We start from the raw sequence: 21,460 nt of genomic DNA, 5'->3' as shown, positions 1-21,460 counted from the left end.
GCCCACTTTCAGTTTTCTGCCCTATATATAGTTTCCCACTTGCTGCTGAGAAAGCTTCTGCAAATTATTTTTCTTATAATTAGTTATGCTTATTCCTAATGTGTTTAGCACGTATAGATAGAAAATAAAAAAAAATTCTGGTATTTATATGTGCCGTCAATAAAGGGTTAGCCGTAATATCAAAATTGTAGGCCAAATACAGCCTCTATATTGGAAGTAGATGTTTGCATCTACCAAGACTAGTTATTTATTTTTGTAGTGGTTAACGATGCTTTTTTTAATGCTCGGAAGTGGAGCTGTATTCTCCTCTACCAGCAATTGTGGTGTCAGTTTAACCTCTATAAATGCTGTGTTTATTCTTTTATTCTTTTTTTAGTAATAATACTTTAATTCATGTAGATATTTGATCTCATAGGCTTCGTTTGTTCAAATATATGTTGGTGCTCTTGTAGTGCTGTGTTATGATGCGAAAAAAACGTGTAATATCTTGCTTTATAAGTGAGTGCATAAGTGATTGTTGAGGCATCATATCAAAATTGGTTGCCAAACCCCACCTTTGTGTTGCAAGCTATAATCTGTGTATTAAAAATAATTGTGTACAGACATGTATACAGAGATAGGAAATGGTGTGAGATGTATACTGTACCAGTGCACTGTTGCCATGAGAGTAATATATGGGTTGCAAGGCCAAGGTTAGTAAGTCTTTTGCCTTCAAGTGTGGCAACACTTCTTAACGGCCAGATGTACTTTAGTTCCACGAAATATATGACACATTGCTACAGTGACTTCCTGTGCTTCGTGTGACGTTGCAGGTTCCTTGCTATTGGAATCCCGTGAGCAGTACCTTTCACTCGTGTCTGTTTGTGGCCAGCTGCATTCCTGCCTGCAGTGCACTTACAAGACTAAGCACAAGAAGCACATGACCCAGCACCTGCGCATACACACAGGCGAGCGGCCCTTCAAGTGCCATCTTTGCTCGGAGGCATTCACTCAGAAGTGGCATCTGAAAGAGCATGTGCGCACCCACGCGGGCGAGCGTCCCTACCAGTGCCACCTGTGCTCAGAAACATTCACTCAGTGTAACAGCTTGAAACGCCATGTGCGCGCCCACACGGGAGAGCGCCCCTACCAGTGCCACCTGTGCCCAGAAGCATTCACTCAGAATAACAGCCTGACACGCCACATGCGTACCCACACTGGAGAGCGTGCTTTTCCCTGCATCCACTGTGGTGCATCCTTTTCACGGAAAGACAACCTCTTACGCCACATGTCCTGTCATTCAGAGGAGAAGCCCTAAAGGCCAGGGGCTTCAAGTTTTGTTGTTGATCAACCGACTGATCCAATTAATTTTTTTTTGGCAAGAATTGATTTATAAACTGCATTGAGAGCAACGTGGCTGTTTGGGCTTGTTGGTAAAACATCTTGATTTATTGCAGCACAGATATAGACGACGGAAAATGAGGTGCCAGACGTGTTTTAACTTCCAACAAAAAGATTTATTTTCGGCGACCCGTGTTTATAGCCGTCACTCATCACATTGCACATGCATATTTCACACACTTAGGAAAGTTAACTCTTTGACAAATGTACAGATGGTGTGCTGACACACTCAGAGCCAAGTCGTGAGATCATTCCAGCCTCAATTATCTTACATGTTAGTAGATCAGCGCTTATGCTGACAACAGTACATTGAGCAGAAAATGGGTCACAGCCACACAAACTGCAATGACATGCAAGCCAATCGTTACCGATTCTTTTCTTGACATTGTATGAGACATTGTACGAGTGTTCTCTCAGCTGCTCATTGATAAGCATCCCGTTTACCCTATGTACTGTGTACCACAAGAAAGTGGGATACAATAAACCATGTTGCTAACACAGATGACAAACATATTTTTGTGCTTTTTGTTGCAGATGTGGGGCACACTGCAACATTTACTTTGATTACACAACTTAATAAGCCTCTGAGCTGCAGAGACGATAACTTTAACTTTGGAATGATCTGCAGTTTTCTTGATATTGTGAGACAGCGTATGAATGTAGGATGTAACAGCCACTTTTTATGTCTCTCAGATGCAGTGACCACTTGACAACCACTCGGCACACACACTTTACTAAGCAGAGATTCCGCAACTGAACACTGTACATGCAAAGAATAGCCTGCTAGTGTCAACTGCTTGGATTGGTAAAGAAAACTAGCTTACAACTGATGAGGATATGATCTATTGAGTGAAATTAGAAAACTAAGATTAACGATCCCTCTCTTGACAAGTTTTGAACGTGCGGAAGTGTGCAAAAGAACTGGCTTATTGCTACGAAGTTTGTAACACCAACACGTATGCTCTGGGTGAAAACTTAGCTCAACGTCAAGAAACTTAAGAGTGCTATTAGTGGGTATTTCATACGTCAATTCAAGGGGCTTGAAGCAGTCCCTAATGACCCAAGAATATTAAGGACCTGCATCTGCACCGTATCTGAAGCCTTGTCAAGAAAAATAACATAGTCGTCAACGTACCTAAAGATTTCTTGACAAGGTTTCAGATGTGATGCAGACGGGGGGCTTAATGTTCTCGGGTCACTTAAGGACTGCTTCGAACCTTAAAACTACTCATAATATAAGAATTCAGCAAGGAAAATGGAAACATACAATTGAGACAGGACACAGTAGTATGTGCCAAATTTCTTGTCTTTCGCACATGTTTAACAGCACATGGTTGGTGGCATTCTCATGTGACATAATTGTGTTTCCTAGTTCAAATGCTTATGTTTTAGTAACAACCACTTATGTATTAGTACTACCTGGCTGCCATGGCACACACTGTTTTAATACAGACTAAACTACTGTGCCAGCTGAAATGTTCTCAAGCTGTTCACAAGCTGAAGTACATACCTAGGCAGAGTTTGTTCTCAAGCTTTAAGTGTCCAGTGTCATACTTGTCTTTGAGCATCGGCAAACCCCATAACACTGGTCGCCATTCACACACCAAGGGAACAGTAAGAGAAAGTGAGTGCCACAACTTTTGAGAAGCCATCGGTGAGGTTTAGTTATGTCATGTCTGGAAACCGAGTAAAGCTTGTATGCTGTATTGAAATGGTGTAGTGGGTGTTGCCTCTGGCCGGAATCAGCTGCTGAGGTATCCAGACATGCGGACTGGTAAATTGTGCATGTACACTCGTGTCACATGTCTGGCATGGATTGATGACAGTACGATATTTCTCACAGGCCAACTGAAGATTACCCATAGGTTCTCGTGACGTAACATATCACAGCTGTCGGGCTGGAACTGTGAATTGCACAGTACTGTGAGATTAGCACTACACTGTGGCAGTTCTGTTATTGTTCTGAAAGTAAATTACGTAAATATTCTTTTGCTATGCCATATACCATAGAACCTCGTCAAGGAAAGAAATTTAACAAAAGCACCTAGAGCCAATTTCATTCATTTACTGTGAAATTCAGCTAAAATCATGTGCTGGCTGGCTCCTATATGCCTAGGTAACATGCTAGGCTTATCACACAGACCTGCTCCAAAAACAGAAAATTCCTGCATTACCCATCTCTCAATAAATGTCAACACCAATGTGATTAGCATTAAAGTAGTGTAGCGGCAAACTGTATTGCCACTGACAATATGCGTCATGTTTGAGGCATGAATGCAGCCAGGCTCTCTTGCACATCCCTCTATGAAAAAATTCACAATCTAGTGGTGCCGCAGCGAAGTTTGTGCATGACGCATGTCTGAATATATATAATGCGGGTTTGATTCTGCCCAGCATCAGAGAATTTCTAAAGAGAGAGAGGGAGAGAGTGAACTTTAATGAGAACCAGCAGTTTAGTCGGCTGGGCCTAGGCCTTCCACAATGCGACGTTGAGGTTTTGCCTCTTCGCCGCTTCATAGGCCTGCTGGTTAGCCCAGAGTTGGTCGTTGAGATGGAAGCTGTGCAGGGTGGCATGCCATCTGGACGAGAGGGTCACAGGATTAAGGCCTGGGTATTTGTGTTTGCACTCCCATAGCATGTGGGGGGAGTGTTGCTGATTGAGTTTTACAGATCTTGCACGTGTGGCTTGGGTTGATGTCGGGGTATATGATGTGATAACATGTATTGGTCTGTAACAGGGGAAGGGTGGTTGCCTGTGCTCTGTTTAACTTGCGGTGAGGGGTGGGGAAGGTTCTTCTTTTGAGGTAGAAGTACTTCGCAAGGTCGTCGTATCTTGTAAGGCGGTCGCGTCCTGCGGGTGCACCTGCACCACCTCTGGCACGTTTGACTAGTCCTCATGCTACGGAGTGTGTAACCTCATTGAGGTTGGTGAGGTGCAGGTGGACATCGCCAGCGTGTGCTGGGATCCAGACAAGGGTGATTTGATTTTCAGACGAATGCGGGGCTTGTTGTAAAGGTTTTTTTTTTTTGCATTGACGAGTACCACATGTACCCACTCACACATACCCAATACACATACACATACCCAAGTTGGCATCAAAGAAGTTCTTGAGAGAGCAGCAGATACCCAGTGTCACATAACCAAAGACCCAAGTTGTTCTAATGGTTGGTTTTGAGCTCAGATTTTTCAGCACAGCAACACGGTGCTCAGCCCATTAACCCCAATGACTCAAGTTGGCTAGAAAATGGTTAGAGACAATCATAGCCACTGAAAAGAAAGTAACGTATCTTAAGATGCTAATCGAATTTAAAGGTCGAGCAGTAGCTAGGAAAAAGTTGGTGCTTTGTGTGGCACCTAAAGTTTCTGCTGGTGTTAAGGTTTTGGAATGTCTAAAGCATGTGCCAACTGGACTTTACACAGGTGCAGCCAGTGGTGTTGCAGCTTCAGAGTTGTCTGAGCAATCGAGCAATTTCAATGACTGCAAGTGCCTGCCCACCAAGCCTCTAGAGCTGCATGCAGAAATTTAGTGAAGGAGACAGCCAAGACCATAGCCAGAATAGCAACAGCTAGCAGGGCGTGTCCTGACCGACAGCATGCGACCACAGGCATTCTCACCATAGCCTGCCGAGCAGGAGTCTCCACAGTTGCAGCCATCGTCACCACCACAGTCCTTTATTTCCATGTTGCCAGCATTGTGGCAGTTGGATTGTGTTTCGTTAAAAGCTAATGTCAGCGAGTCTGGGCAGCGTGCACTATTTGCTCATTACTACACCACATTCTCAAATCTGTTTCATGCAGCAAGCTTTGTATTTGGAAATTTTTAAAAAGAAGTATGTTGGCTCAAATGCAAGTAAGTGTAGCAAGGGTGAGAACTTGGACAAGTTAATCATTTACACCAGAAGTAAGCACGATGCACATGACAGAGGTGTGATGTTCTGCATTCTATATTGTCTTCCTTTGTTTTACTTTTTATTCATTCATATTGATTTATGCGTGCATTCACTCACATGCACACACACACACTCTCTCTCTCTCTCCAGCCTGCTGGGGATATGGCAGAAGTAAAGAAAACGTTCACATATCAAATTTTTTGTGAACTGTGCTTATTCTTGCCACATGCCCTCATTCTCAACTATACACCAGGTGATTCCGCGAAAAATATTGGAAATTTTTTTAAATTGCTTGTTGCAGATAGTAGCAAAATTCTAGTCCTTGAGCTAGTCTACTCAAAGAGGGGGGACATCACTTGCACGAGCAATCAAAATGCATCAAACTACCCGGTTACAATTAAAACTACTGGTTACAATTTGTAAATTACAATATGTGCTGTAAGATTTCCATTCCTTTATTGTTTATTGTTATTAGGTGCATACAAGAGCGTGAACATAATAAAATATGAATACAGAACAGCATTTCCACAAATATTGCATGCTAGAGTAAATATACAAGGCATGAGTTTGTGTAAGAAAACTAAGAAATAGATGTACTTTATAGATAATTAGTTGAAAACATAGAGAACTTTTGGTAATTAACCAGCTATACATTTCAATTTCTTGTGCAAATAATGTCTGCCTGTTTGAGCTATCCAGCTCAAGGGGTAGAATTGGATAGAAGGGCCACAGGTGATTTCTTAAAATTGGTAATAAAGGTCTTTGCAGAAACACCCAGTGTATGGGCCAGCCACTGTTGGAGGTAACACATGATTTCATTGCAGCATGTGCTCGGAGCTTGCATTTAGAATCCATGCCTGATTAGCTACCCTTCTTTAATGTTCTTTTTCTTTTTGCCTAACGTGTCTTGTCAACCTCTTGTTTTCGGTGGTGTAGAATAAATGTTGTAGTTATGTAGGCTTCATTGCTATGGAGGTGTTTGATTTTTTTATTAAGTTTGATTTGGTGTTTACTTCTTTCAAACGAAAGGGGACACCAAGGCAAAAGGTGGCAGGCCTGACTCAGCCTCGGCTCCCTGTTAGAGACACCAGCACACACGTTAGTGCATATACAACAACAAAATACACGTGTAAATCAAATACACGACTTGATATAAAATAACAGAAAATACATTGGTTTGTTATGATTTGCTGTGCTTAGATTAATGCAGGATTGTTTGCCTGGTAGTGAATTCACACTTGCACAATTCAAATTGTTCTGGCCACCACTGAGACGAGTCCACAGTGGGGAAAAGAAACGATGAAGGCGATTGTTAACGAAACGTATATAATTCAAACAAAGCATAACACAGACAAACCAACTAAGCGAGATGCTGTAACTAACAAAAACACTCATGCAGCTCTAGATGTTCTCACATAACTAAACAATTGGTTATTTAAAACATTAAGGTTGGTGACCGCCCACAATTAGTTGACACGCATTGCAGTGTAGCTGCAGGGCGTCGGTCACGCGAGCATCGGTCGCTGCTTGCTTCTTTAGGATCAGCCACAGCTTGGCCAAGGAGTCACAGGAGGGGAGTGGTAGAAAGTTCTTGCCTTCTGACCCGCCGTGGTTGTTTACTGGCTATGGTGTTGGGCTGCCAAGCGCGAGGTCACGAGATTGAATCCCGGCCACAGTGACCACACTTCAATGGGGGCTATATGCAAAAACACCCGTGTACTTAGATTTATGTGCACGTTCAAAGAACCCCAGGTGGTCCAAATTTCCTGAGTCCCCCACTACAGCGTGCCTCATAATCAGAAAGTGGTTTAGCATGTAGAACCCCATAATTTTGTCTTTTTTTTTGCCTCCCACACTATGTCACAAGAATCTGCGAACACCACAGGCTGGAGGTAGGACCACGTCCTGACCGCCACTGAGGTCTTGAAGCTCGGGCCCGCCGCCTGCCAGCTTCGCTTCTCTGCCCAGTGCTCCTGACGTCTTGAGGTTCGGGCCCACAGCTTGACAGCCTCGCTTCTTCCACGCCACACACCAGGCTTCTTCTTGACAGAAAAAACCTCTCATTTTCTTTCTTCTCTTCTTCTCCTCCCTCTTCTAGAACTTGTGTGCCTTCGTGTTTGACTGTTGACCGAGGTGCCGTGTCCTGCGGGCTCGTGCCGAATCCCACTATTCTTTCTGCACCTTTAGAGTCACTGGCTGGCCGCCGTACCAGACACGCACACATTAGTCTTTACACATGACATGGTTATGTAGATAGAAAACAACTATGACGTTACATCAACACATAACTGAATAATTATGCATAGAGAATATTACAAATCAAGAACTTGTCCTACAGCAACACCCACAGTGAGTACAACTACAGTAGAATCTCATTTATAGGTTCCCGTTACATACGTTTTCCCGGCACCAACACTTGCAATTGAGAACACAAAGAAAGACCCAATGGAGCTGCGCTCATTTTTTACCGGCTCATACGTTCCCGGAACACATGATTTTTTGGCACCAACGTTCAGTACGTTGGGTCGGCAAACTGCGATTATATAATACGTTTTACAGCTGATAGATCCCATGTAAACAAGAAAATGCGCGAGGCGCGCGATCGAGTACTGCCACGGCAGCTTCATCGCAATTCTCACCCGCCCATCTTGCATGAAAACGCTAGCGCGCACCAGCAAATCTCAGGATTTGCCGCACGTGGCATTTAGAGCTATCACCGCCAATCCTATTGCCATAAGCATCTTCACCTATCTGTTTCACAGCACGTGGTGCCGTCGGAAGCATAGCGCATGTCAACAGGTGATGACCAAAATGCACTGTCATTCCCTGCTGCAGACTGCGATCATATATGTTTTCCGGCCACTAGATCCCATGTGAACAAGAAGAGGTGCGAGGCACGCACAATCGAGGACAGTGTATAGCCACCTGTCTTATGATGGCGCACCCAGTTTCTTATTCCGGTAGCAGCAGATCTCCACCCGGGTGGTCACACGCAGCATTCATGGCTGTCGCTGCGAAACCTATTGCGATAAGCATTTTCACCTGTCTGTTTTACAGCGCATGGTGCGTAGTGCCATTGGTAGTGTACTAAATGCTTTTAGTATATATGCGATAATCCAAATGCATTGATGCATTCCCTGCTGCAGGCGGTGCGATGTGGGCATCACGTTTCACTTTGGCAGCACCCGGCATCGCCCATCAGCTCCATTTCATTTTAGTTTCCCATCGCCCTCTTAAATCACCATGCAAAAGGAAGACAACAAAAATGTGTTTTGGGCTGCCGGAGCAACACCTGGTCGACACGCGTTAGCGTCTCGCGCCGCAATGATCCATGCGACGCTTCGCATTACGGAAGATAGTAACAATAGTTGAGCCTGTCAAATTTTTTTGTGACTTCAGATTGTACATTTTCCCGGTTAGTATGCTTTTCCTCGCGTTTTTGTTTTCCAAAACATATTTACGAGGTTCTACTGTATAGAGGATATTCATTCATATATTTCTTTATACAGGGCATCCCAGCTAATTTTAGCCAGAGTTAAAAATATGCAAATGCCACATAGCTGGACAGAGCAAAGGTAGTATTTGCCACCTCTTGGAGATGCTCAAACTATTTTTTTTTTCGTCCTGCGTAATTACATAATTAGTCCTAATTGATCACCTTCTCAAATATTATAATTAGATGAAAAGTGTCAGTAAGAAGTAGAGTGACATGAAAAACTCTAGATACAGCTTTCCAAAAATGGTGAGATAAATCATTGCAGGGTTGCTGGTAGTAGCTGGTAGTAGTGAAACAAGAAAAATATTGAGATCCAACGTACATGTTGGAATATATGTGAAGCAAAGCTTAACTGTTAATTAAATGCTTTACAATTAATGGTGAAGGATACAATTTTGTTACTTTCATCCTATGCAACATGTAATCGCATCAAATGTTTGCTTGAAATGTAGGCTTTCACTACAAAACAGAAAACAAAGCTCGCATTGCCCATTTTTTTCAGCATTGTTTCAAGTACTTGCTGTTTCATTTCTTATAATTTGCGATCCTTTGTTTAGTAGGCAGAGAAGAGCAACCACACTCTAACTGGCACTTGTTTCGAAATAATTAGTTTGGAATATTCAAATATACCGAATAGTTCCTTTTGGAATATGAATGGTTAGTGTGTACTGTTTGATTTGTATTCGGAACTTCAAATATTCACCCACCCTTTGTTTCTGTAAAATTTATTGTAATCTCTACAAATAACAGTTGAAAAAGAATCATATAAGCAGGTGAGGGGCATTAATACACATGCCTCTGCTGTCTTTTGAACATACCTTCTTGTTTCATGAACTGCCCCATCTTGTAGGATACGTTTACACCAGTGAGGTCATGCTGAAAGTTCCCAACTGCCTTCAAAGTTTCCAGGTAGCCTGTTCAAGGTACTTCAGTGCTTTTCAAAGCCACCCCAAAGTGTTTTTGCAGCTCATCTTCAGACACCACTGCTCCAATGCAGTTTGTAGCGAAAACTGGAATTTTTAATCTTTCGATTGAGGTTATAAACAAGCGACCACTTATTGCTTTCACATGGCTTGGCCACTGTAAGAGCTCCGCATACTCTTCCGCATACTCTTTCGCACTGTAAGAGCTCCGCATAAACCTCTTCTGCAAGCTCATTTAATGGCTTCGAGACACATATTTGACTGCCCCAAATGCTACTCCAAAATGTGCCAGTCATTAATATCACTTGATATCGAATTTTAAGGTGTCAGAGAAAGTGATGCTTAAGGTGTCAGAAGAAAGAGAAGGTCAGACAAATTGAAGGCGAACTGCAAATAAATGGCATAGCTTAAAAAATATAGCAATGCACAGAGGATATTTTATTTGAAGAAAGTGTTAAATATTTAGTTTTGGGGGGGGGGGGGGGGCTGAGTAAAAAGCACAATTTATACATTATACACTAACTTTCATACGCCTCTACTGAGTGGGCTTAAGTTGGATGAAATAGTAAGAGAAATGAGCCAGAATCTAGGCGTCAGCAGTGGCTTCATTTTGATAGCCTGTCTGTACAGTGACATTTGAGTTGCGCTTCTGGTTTATGAAAAGCGTTAGGGTCCTGATGCTCCAGTCGAAGCCACATTCTGGGATTTTACGTGCCAAAGGCCCGATTTCATTATGAGGCACGCAACATTAATTACTGCCTAAGGATACGACCTTCAAGTGCACAATTATGTATCCAATTTCTTGATTCAGACATCCTGAAGGCCAACAAGCTAAAAAAACTAAAGCAAAAGGAGGAGCTGCTGGTCAGAAGTGACACACCTGGATGAACTTATATCAAAAAGGACTGTCCAGTCTGGTTTAAACCTTCCTTTACACCCCACGTGATGTTTTAGGCAGTGTTTCCAAATCTACTGATCACTTGTGGCATTTTAACATAATGATGCTTCTGATATTTTAAGATATTTGTCTTAGAAAAAATCTTTTTGTTTCTGGTCACCTTATAATCCCCCCCACCAACGTTGAGCAGCTTGCACATTCGCAACAGCAAGTACAGTCGCACTTAATATGAGCTGCAACACGGTTTCTCTGGTCAAACCTGCTCCAGGACTGCACAATGGTGGCAAAATGCAAAAGGTTGGTTTAATAAATACCAGTAGTTGGCAGGGTGTTCAGTTTTCTCATTTTTCCTTGCGACAGTGCCACAGTGCCCTCTTCGAGCCCCTGCAAACACGAGCACTGTGTTGCAGCTAATATTGAATGCAACAGTACTGCTGGGCTGTTGGGCCAGCTTCGCAATTATAGTTAATGTGTGCTTGAAATGTGGTGAACTCATGATGTCAGGCTGGACACGAGAGGAGCATCCAAACCGGTTCATCTACCCATGCCCTTCCATTGCAGCATATTTGCAGCTTCTATACTCCTGTGAGAAATTAATACGTACAGGGGGGTTTGTTTTTGGGCTTTTTTGTGAAACCACACGAACAGTTTGGAAACTTATGTGTCCCATAGGAAGAGATGGAGTTGGGTTTAAAGGTGTTCTCATCCAGGAACCATCTTGGCTGCAAAGCATAGCCTGTTCTCCCTAGAAAAAAAAAATATTGCAGTTAGCAAAGTGCATTCAGCGAGAAGACATTTGTGTTGCCTCCTAGCAAGGTTTGCCAGAGTTGTCATTCTAAGAGTGGAGCTTGATTTGCTGAAGAATATGCTCACATCTGTTGATGGATGTGTTTTGCCCACACACGCAGAGAAAGCATTATGGAAAAGACTTGTGCAGGATAAAAAAAAAATTAGTAGTAGTAGTAGCAGTAGTAAACTTTTCAAAAAAAGTGTGCTATGCCTTCGGCCACATCAGTCGGCCCATTGATCGCCAACACAGCCAGGTACTTCATCCGTAGAAACTGGGAATGTTGAAATAGTGACATTTTCTAATGGAATCGAGTATGAACACTGAGAAAAACTGCAACTGAATATTAAATTGAGTATAATATGTTTCCTCATTTCTAAGGCAACGTGAAATAAGTTTGTGCCAGGTCTGCTCAATAAAAAAGTTAGGTACACTCTATTGGGGATGCAGATGTGATGGGATACGTGGTGCATCTTGTGCATGCTGCTGAGAGTGTACGGGCCACTAGGGTACAAAAATGACATTATAAATCCAGAATTCATACAGAATTATTCGTGCGTTACAAAGCTTACATGCTTAACATCACATGCAACTATGTAGTGGAGGTTCTTCGATTTAATTTTGCAATCATGCTTGCTCCCTATCCATAGTGGGCTCATCATAGTCAAAGGTGTTAAGTGCGGATTGGCATCCCTGTCTTGCTGCCTGCATCTCTACATTCCATTTCTGGACATGTCCTACGTTCCTACATGTCAAACACAGAGAAGCTAGCTATGCAACCGTCATATTTTGCAACAAATTGCATATTTGTAAGCCTTATTGTTCCTAATGTGCATTGGCTTGAGTTCAGTATATTATACCTACTAAGGCAGAGTGAGCTCTCTCAAACGCAGCCACTCCTGCACGTATCGGCACCTTTCACACCATGGAATGAGAGGCTAAATTTATCTCCAATTGCATCATGCAGGGCTTGATTATCTGTGCACACGTGACTATCCGTGACTATCTGTGTAACTATCTGTGTATAAATTAACGTCACATAAACTTTTAGCAATGGGGATTTAAAAATGGGGACCATTTTTCTATTGAGTGTGACAGCTGGATTTAACAGATGTCATGCTCAGTGACTGTAAAAGAGCCTTCACCAATACTCTCCAATCACACTTTCAATGCACTGAGGAACATGGGGACATTTGTTTGAAAGAAGGGCCAATTTGATCGAGACATAGGGTGTAGAAACATTAGTGCTCAAAACAATGCTGCTTTCTTATAGCAAAAATAGTATTTTAGTCTTATGAAGTTGCTTTGGAATGAGCCAGTGGATAAATGTTTGTAATAGATATATGAGGTCATAATATAAGTGTAGCACCCTGCTCCCAACCTAAATTTGTTTGTCGACTCGGAAAAAGTTTGTGTGGGTGTGTTAGTGTTTGTGCTGGTTTTAACAGTGACCGTTTCATTACAGATGTATCCATGCCTCCTACAAAACACGCAGGAAGTTCTGTTGTTCGGACTTTACAAGTAATCCATCTAACCAGCTTCTTCTCAGAAAGCAACCGTTTGTTGGTTCTGTTACATGAAGCGGTACTTTGATCTAGGATGGATTTACCATTGTGATGTTGATGTGACTGTTTACTGATTGTAATGTATGCTTCTCTAGTCTGGAACAAGGCTAATGCAAGTTCACCTGCTGCTTCATAATTGAATTGAAATCATCAAGAAAATGAAGTTTTATTGCATTGAGTGATAAGTAATTATAATGATAAAAAAGAGACTGCAATATACTATTAGAGAATGTAATTTATAGTACACGGAATGTTGCCTATCTTCAGAGATCTGTTCAAAAATTTGTACATGTGTGGTTGTGTCAGTGACAGAAGCACTGATTGGTGAATAATTTATCTTCATTACTCAGTAGTTTCATTTTGCTTTTCCTGAAGCAATGGAAAAATTATTTGAAAAATTATTACAATGCACAAATAAAGAGACAATCTTTTGTTTAATGCACAGAAATGTGGCTGTATATTTCTCTGCCAGCAAATGTGGTGCCCTCCTAACCTCTGTAAATGCTGTGTTTATTCTTTTCTTCTTTTTCACTATCATACATATTTCAGTTTCTTGCTTATTACTTTTTTTCATATTCGTATTTCATTTCACATATGCTACATGTGTTCTAATATCAATTCATAAATTTGTTGCGCTAATCTTTCTATGTAAAGAAAAAAAAAGTAATAGTTTGATGGGTGAGTACATAAAGAAGTGTTATGCATACAAAGTAATTTAACTATCAATGCCTAATATCAAAATTGCATGGCGATTTCAACCGATGTGTACTGGCAGTGGGAGTTTGTACGTATGAAGGATAGTTAAGTATATAGGGATAGAAACTTGTGTGAGGCATGCAATGGGTCAGTGCATTGTTGCCATAACAGTAATATTTGTTTTCAGTAGTCCAAGGATACCGTGTAGCCTCCTCTAAGGACAGCACGTTTTTTTCTCCAATTTTGGCAAGGTGTGGCCCTTGCATGGGATCGAACCTTTTGGTTAAAATTGTGCCGGCACTGCCTTGACTTGTGCACACCCAGGATCCACGGATGTACTATTGCATCAGAGGTAAACACACAGCTCTCGCCATCTAGAAGCCACACACGGAAGTACGCTGTGCACAAAAATGCGCTTATGCACGTGCATGGCATCAGGACTCGAAACACAATTGCTTCTGGGTTGGACTTTCTTTTATTTTTTTCAAATTTCGGGTTGCCAAGTTGCGGGTGCGGCCTTTACACAGGTGCGGCCTTTACATGGGTCTATACAGTAGATCACATATTTCGTGTACAAATGTGGCAACCCTTTTTAATTGTCGGGTATAGCACTCCGGTTTCATAGAGTGTGACGCATTGTTTGCACCACTTTTCTGTAACCGCTGTGGCTTTGCAGGTTCCTTCACATTGCGGTCTCTGGAGCAATACCAGTCACTTGTGTCTATACGAGGCCAACTGCATTCTTGTCGGCTGTGCACCTACGCGACTGAGCACAAGAAGCACATGAAGTCACACCTGCGCACGCACACAGGCGAGCGCCCCTACCAGTGCCATCTGTGCCCTGACGCGTTCACTGACAGTTCAACATTGAAGCGGCATGTACGCTGCCACACAGGAGAGCGTCCCTTTTCCTGCGTACACTGTGGCACATCCTTTTCACGGAAGGACCACCTTACAAGCCACATGTCCCGCCACACAGGCAAGAAGCCCTAAAGGTTAGGGGTGTGCGGTTCTCTTGTGAATGAACAGATTGATTGATTTTTTCATGGCAGTATGTGATTTCTAAACTGCATCAAGAGGTTTCTGGGTTCCTGAACCTTAGAGTTTCTTGTACTGTTATGTAGAAGGCTGTATGCTGTCTATGAAAATTTATTCGAGCAAACAAGTAGTTTCTTCGCATGCACATTGCTATTCAGAGAGTGTAAATGATCACTGTACAAGCTGTAAAGTATGGCTTCCTAAGTGATGTAGCCTGCTCCACTACACAAGTTATGTTTTATGTCTATACTATCCCTGCGTGGGGGCGTGAAAATTTACCATACTTTTGCTCCAATGTTATGATTAATTTGGCACAGTTGATGTTTTGAAAGTATTTGAAAAAAGATTCGCAGTTACTAATAGTGATTATTTGATTCGAAGAATGAATCGAATGAGCCACTATTTGATTCGCTATTTGAATGTTTTGAATATTCGCACGCCCCTACAAATTTGCAGTCCTTTCTGTGCATTTATCGATACATTTGTGGCATATTTTGCATTTGCCATAATTGTGCTTCCTAGTTAAAGTGTTTATGTTTTAATAAGTTTTTCCTTATTGATACAACAAGACTACAATGTTACACTCTGTGGAGGCGGCGCAAAATAATTGCTGCCACAGCTGCAGTTTATTGATCGATGCTGGCCCATGGTGCTAGCTGATGGTTCCCGGGAGCGGTAGTTGGACGCCACCGCTTCAGACGGGCACGCTTAGCATTATCCTAATCTCACGCAACATATTCAGGAGCCGTCGCCTTCATCACCGGTGCTAGCTGAAGGTTTCAGTCATGTAGCAACAGTTCTTAACATCCATTAGGGAGATTCTAACACGCCCCCAAATTAAACGCGCGCCTGCTTTCTGTTTGACCAGTGTAGACAACTAAAGTAGAAATGACATTAAAGCTCCTAAACGAAGTAGAAATATAGCGCGCACCCGTGTGATTGGTAAAAAAAGTCAGTACCTTTCCACCCTGTGAAGAACGATCACCAGCGAAGAGTATATGTGGGCCCCTTAATGGCAAACTGCACCTCCGCCGTGAGTGCTTAACGCCTGCTTCAGCTCCACCGTGAGTCGTCCCGGTATTACACTATCTTCGGTATCGGCCCGCGTATGGGGAGTGCTTCTCGCCAGCTTCACCTCCGCCGCGGGTTGGCCTGGCATTGCACTATCTTCGGGATCGGCCAACGTGTGGGGAGTTTTGTGTCTACACACGCTCACGATCGTGGAGGAACTTGCCCTTAACAGCTTCGCTGTAATTCGCTGTAAAATTCGTTACGTCCTTGCGTTTCTTAATTAGTTGATGACTAGGACGAACGCGGGAGCAGTGGCACTAACGCGTTCGCACAGCAGCGCCGAGGGGCGCCAACGAGCCAGCTGTGGAAGGCGATGAAGCTGGAGCCAACCTTGATGATGATAGTTTTGTGTTTGTTAACACACTGACACGATTCTGGGGTAAGTAGCCCTTAACAGCTTCGATGTAAAAAAATGGGCCAGCGTGTAATTTGTGTTACACAATGGCGGCCGGTTTGCTAAAGCCATCTTCACCCCAATGCAGTGATGTTGTGTGTTAAAGCGTACAAATGCTGTTGTAGTTTTGAATTTGAGTGCACCATGCAGGGCAATTTTCGACCCAATTTTCTTTATGGGGGGGGGGGGGGGAGAAGGCACGCGACAGAATCAGGTAAATACCATAACTGGAATCTAATGCAATTGCATCCTGCATACTATCTTGACAGAACTACATTTTCTGCTGCTGCATTGCGGTGTACATTTTATCCGTTTATCCCTATGATTACAACTCAGTCACTGCACTAAAACCACCTTTTTTGTTCTTTTGATTGGATTGCCTAACAGGGCAGCTAGAAAACACGCCATTTCACTTATTTCAGACCAGCATTGAAGCAAAGGTAACACTCGGTAAACAGTCACATCACTGTCAAAATGGTAAATCAATGGTAAATCGGCGGTAAACAGGACAAAAGAGCTGTCGTACGTGTAACAAATAAAACAGTTGCGTGCTTTCAGAGAACAGGCTTGTGAGCTCGGTTCCGATTATTGCAAACCCGCGAGGCCCACAACCTTATGGCTGCTCTGTCCCAGATAAGCATTTATGTTCCATAGATAGAACATGATATGCTTTAGACATTGCAAATATCCTATAATATCCCAGTGAACCACCAATATCCTATCAATATCCAGGTATGATTCGTTCACATCTCGTCATAACATCAAGGCCGTCCTGTTAACGTCTATTTTTTAAAGTATCCGACATCTTATTGACGTTCAGACTCTTTATGAACATCACATATGCTGATATCGTAGAGATGTACGTACTACGTCATATCCGTTGGCTGCATTCTAAGTTTTCTTGACGATTTATTTGAGATGCCCTAATTGGTTGGTGGATGCAATTAAAGTATAGTAGTTAAGATTTTGTGGCGATTAGATCTTTTAAAACGCTAAATTCCCCGGGCTTTATTGCGCATATCAAATGTCATTCACATTGAAAGTGATCCTTGAATTTTGGAGAAGTAAAAGGTGGAAGCATAGGCTTGGGTTAGACATCTGTGAAGGCTTGTCGAAAATCTTTGGATAATTACTGTTGCTAAAACGTAATTGTCCATGGCTATGGCGTTGTGCTGCTGATCACATGAGGTGTATGCTGTAATAACATGACAAAATACTTTATTCAGACAACGTAGCTATCTAATAACCATGTAATTACCGATGTCGCGTGAAAGAAAAAAGAATGGCTGTGGCTTAGCTAAGGTTAATCCCAGGATGCGAAGCATACTAGCCTTTATTTTAGTTGTTGAACCACTGTTTAGCCTGGTGAACTGCTGTTGCTTGGCTATATTTGGTTCGGCTAGGCGAAGAAACAACTCATGCGTTACTCTGCTTCGCCTTCAAGAGTCGAACGCGACAGCGTTCCCGTCGACCCGCCAAGGGGTGTAAGACAATGGGCTACGGCGCAGCGACTACGCGCCCCGCATTGGACGCGGTGAGCGTCGAGCAACGCAGCGTTCGGCGCGGCAACGAAGCTCGTTTCTAAGGCAACACCGCATTCACTAGAGGCACTTTTGTACCGCTTTGAAGCATCGTACTCGTGGCTCAGTGGTAGCATCTCCGTGTCACACTCCGGAGACCCTGGTTCGATTCCCACCCAGCCCATTTTGCAAGAGTTGAGCCAAAGCCACCTAGAAACAAGCGCAGATGCATGCTTATATACCGCCGCGACGCCGCGAGCGACGGCGCCAGTTGGAGCCCCGTTTCTCCTCTGTCGTGACGTCACGGTGTCACGTGGTATTGAAGGCGACACCGCCGCGCCTGAGGAGCTGGGTTGCTCTAGTAATATGCTTCGCATAAAATAAACATGAACAGATATCTCACTCGATGACTGCCGACACTCGGTGTCACAAAAACGGTGGCGCGATGAAGAGCAGGAACTGAGGGTAGCAAACTGCTTCTTCTGTCTCTGCCTTCAGCGAGTCTCCGAAACGTGAGATTACGTGCGTGACCTCCAACACTAGGCGCGTGCGGAGACACCATCCATCCTGGCTTGCCCAAAGTTTGAATCCGCCAGAGCTTAGATTACCTCCAACGAGGGCGGTTCACGGCCGTGCTTGGATTACGTCGACTTTGTCTTCTTTAGCATTCACACTTGGTTGACTCGATCTCCCTCACCCCACAAGCTTGTGAGGAGATAGCACAGGCTATCGTGCCATGATATTGGCGCTAATTACCCCCATACCGCTAATTTTACCTGTGGCTTCTTCTGGATACAGCCGAAGTCACTTTCTAGGCATCATTGCCTCGCGCTATCTCTGCGTAATCCAAGCGAATTCTCTCCAGTTCTCAAAAGTGGGCCATACGGTGGCTTCGCCTCAACATGTCTATATATACGGCGGTGCACGCTTTACAGGGAGTATAGTGCAATGTACATTTTCGACAGCCGCACATGTGTACGGGCAGCACTCTCATACTGGCAGCCCAAAAATTGAAAAAAAGAAAGAACTAATTCCAGCCGAGAAACATCGCGTTCGGTGCCGCGCGCGCGCATCAGAGAATTTTCGCGCGCCGCTACACGATGGCGAGGGCGGTGCTTTAACCTGACGTCCGGGCTTAAGGTTGCCGCGGACGCCGAGGAGCGCGAGAAGCGAGCAGCGGGCCGCAGTTTATATGGTCAATAGAAGATAAACAACGCAGATATAATTGCCGTGTCGTACGGAGGCTCGTGGATGACGTGCGGCCACTCGTCCCATATCGGCGTCGGCACTGTGACTGAGTTGTTGGCACTCTTAGTCCTCGATCTTGTGGTGCTCTGCAATTTTTGTGCCGGGTGCGAATGGGCACCTGAAGGTGACGACCCGAACTACGAGGATTGGAAGAAGGATGACGTGTGCCAGTTGCAATTACGCTGGATGGAAGTTGAAGCAGCACTGATCCTTTTTCGAAGGGCACTACAAAAGCATAAGATGAGGTACACAACTCCACTTTCGGAAGGTTACAGCTGAACCTCCCTTGCCCTACGAGAAGCCAGAGTGTATGGATATGTAACTGTAGGAAAAGAAGATTGTGTTAATCATGTTCACGAGAGAATGGGCACTGTGCAGCACACCCCCACTGAATCAAAGCGGAAGTGCTGTGGAACTGGCAGCCTTGGAGGCAAGGGTAAGCTGACTGGTGAGCTAATTAGAAAGCTGAGTAATTATTACTGTTAATTGGCAATAATGAAAGGCCTTGAAATCGCGTGAAAGGAACGCAAAGGCCACGCCTGGGGCAATGATGGCCATGTACCACCATATTACTTTGAATGACGCGATATGTCAAATCACTCTAGAGCAGATGACATAGTTTGTGAATTAGCAAGTAGGAGCTTGCTACATTGTTTCTCTTCTGGTTGTCATGGCTATAATGACTTGAAAAGAAACAAGTTGGCAGTCAACATCTTACTTCTCCCATTGTCATAAATTGCCCTTATATGCAAATAAGCTTGTAGGTAAAATTTCGGCATTGCCGCTCAGTATGATGCAAAACTGTAGACTGCTGCTTTCCTGATGCTCACACCCCTCTATCTGGTAAACATGCAAACATTTCATGGTGAGGCACATAGTTCAAGAGGACCTGTTATCATTATGGTGACCGATGAGCTTCCTATGGCTTGGCATGGGCAGCTTGCAGACCAATAATCTCTCTTTTGTCCATCTTCCTGAAAAGAGAAATGATGAAACTATGACAAACATGCAAGCAAAATGGTGAAACAAAAGTTAGTCAAATAAATGCACTAATCATGGTTATAGGTGAAGTGTTCAGAAACATGCCCTGTGAGGATTCTGGCGCAGTGGTGACACATTCACTGTTGCCTTCTACGTCCAGAGATAATAGAGTCAAAAGGGGTGATCAAATATGAGCAGCATCTTGGAGGCTGGAGGCAAAATAAGAAAGAGCCTCAATTACTATGGTGGAAGCGTGGGTGAGTTTGTGATTCATGTATGACTAAGAACAGTCCACAAAACGCAGGACAGAAAAGCACACAAACACACACAACACTGTTTTGAGTGTGCATTTCTTTCAATGGTGTCCTTGTGTGGGCTGTGCTAGCTGAGTGGAGCCTCGATTAGATGAAATCTTTGCTAGCTACTAGCTTATAAAAACCACGGCATTTTTGTTATCTACTAAAGGCAAGCAGTCCAACTATCACCGGAATCACACTTGCACTAATGTGCAGTGAATTTATCGCAGCGTATAATTTATGTAGAAACATCAAAAACTATTTATTTATGCTGTACTCCGTCTTGGGAATTTTAGCAACGTGGCAGAATAACAAGAGCTTTGTTTGAATTTTCTGTGACAACCTTATAATTATTATTTTCCACTTTTAAGAAATGACTACCGGAATCTGTTTTATCCGCGCCTCGCACGCAAATAAATTCAAAGTTTAAAATGCGAAGCAGTGCTTTTTTACTCAGCGGTGCACACACCCTGCAAGGTTAATCCATTTTCGTGGGTAGTTTTCAGACAGACTGTGCCAGGTTCCAGTGGCAGATTTTCACGCTAGCTAGCAAATTTTTAAAAGCAACACGTCATTACACGACCAGACGTAGCAGATCGCTAACGACGAAAGCCGTGCATGCAGCCGTAGCACTGAAACGCCGCAGCTGATAAAATTCACCGTCTTTAAATACGTTCGCTTGGCGGCGGCTATCGAATGTTGGACGCATAAACTGACCGAGATATTATTGTTATCTAATTAAAACGAATCTGCGTGATACTGCTTAAAAAAAAAACAAAAAGAACGACCACCCCGTTCGCAAAGATTACCGCCCACATGGAGCGCCCATGTTACCGCCGTACAATTTGAATCGATGAACGTCACGTATTGCAATCAATGTCAGTGGGCTGCTGCATATGAAACGTAGGTGAGGTCTCAAAAAACTTTATTCAAGTAATAAAACAATTAACAAAAGTCCACTAGAAACAGTCGCCTACTTTTTTCAAACAAAATGACATGTTAACTATGTTTGTTCGTTATTAAATGTACATTTATAGATAGAATAGGATATGGATGGATGGATGGATGTTATGAGCGTCCCCTTTGGAACGGGGCGGTGGCTTGCGCCACCAAGCTCTTGCTACTATGCTGCTTAATATCCTACCTAGGTTAACCAATGAAAAAACAAAAAACCCCACTATGAACTACCACGTCCAAATTTTCTGATACCCTATTGCGAACTGTGCTTTTGTACGTCTCCGTCTTTTGTCGTTTCCCTACTTTTCTTCCACCAATC

At 43.3% G+C, this 21,460-nt stretch overlaps 1 protein-coding gene across 1 annotated transcript in view; it reads left to right on the top strand.

Moving 5' to 3' along the window:
- Nucleotides 1–21,460, top strand: part of LOC126528565 (uncharacterized) — an 89,813-nt gene that overhangs the window by 7,309 nt on the left and 61,044 nt on the right. Inside the window, exons 2-4 of the mRNA XM_072284542.1 lie at nucleotides 813–1,290; nucleotides 1,915–1,921; nucleotides 14,246–14,622. Coding sequence (XP_072140643.1) covers nucleotides 813–1,290; nucleotides 1,915–1,921; nucleotides 14,246–14,622 — 862 coding nt within the window. The remainder of the gene's footprint in view (nucleotides 1–812; nucleotides 1,291–1,914; nucleotides 1,922–14,245; nucleotides 14,623–21,460) is intronic.

This window comes from Dermacentor andersoni, chromosome 9 (genome assembly GCF_023375885.2).
Source record: "Dermacentor andersoni chromosome 9, qqDerAnde1_hic_scaffold, whole genome shotgun sequence".
Taxonomy (NCBI): Eukaryota; Metazoa; Arthropoda; class Arachnida; order Ixodida; family Ixodidae; genus Dermacentor; species Dermacentor andersoni.
Note: the sequence above shows the minus strand (reverse complement) of the source record. Positions and strands in the feature narration are given on the sequence as shown.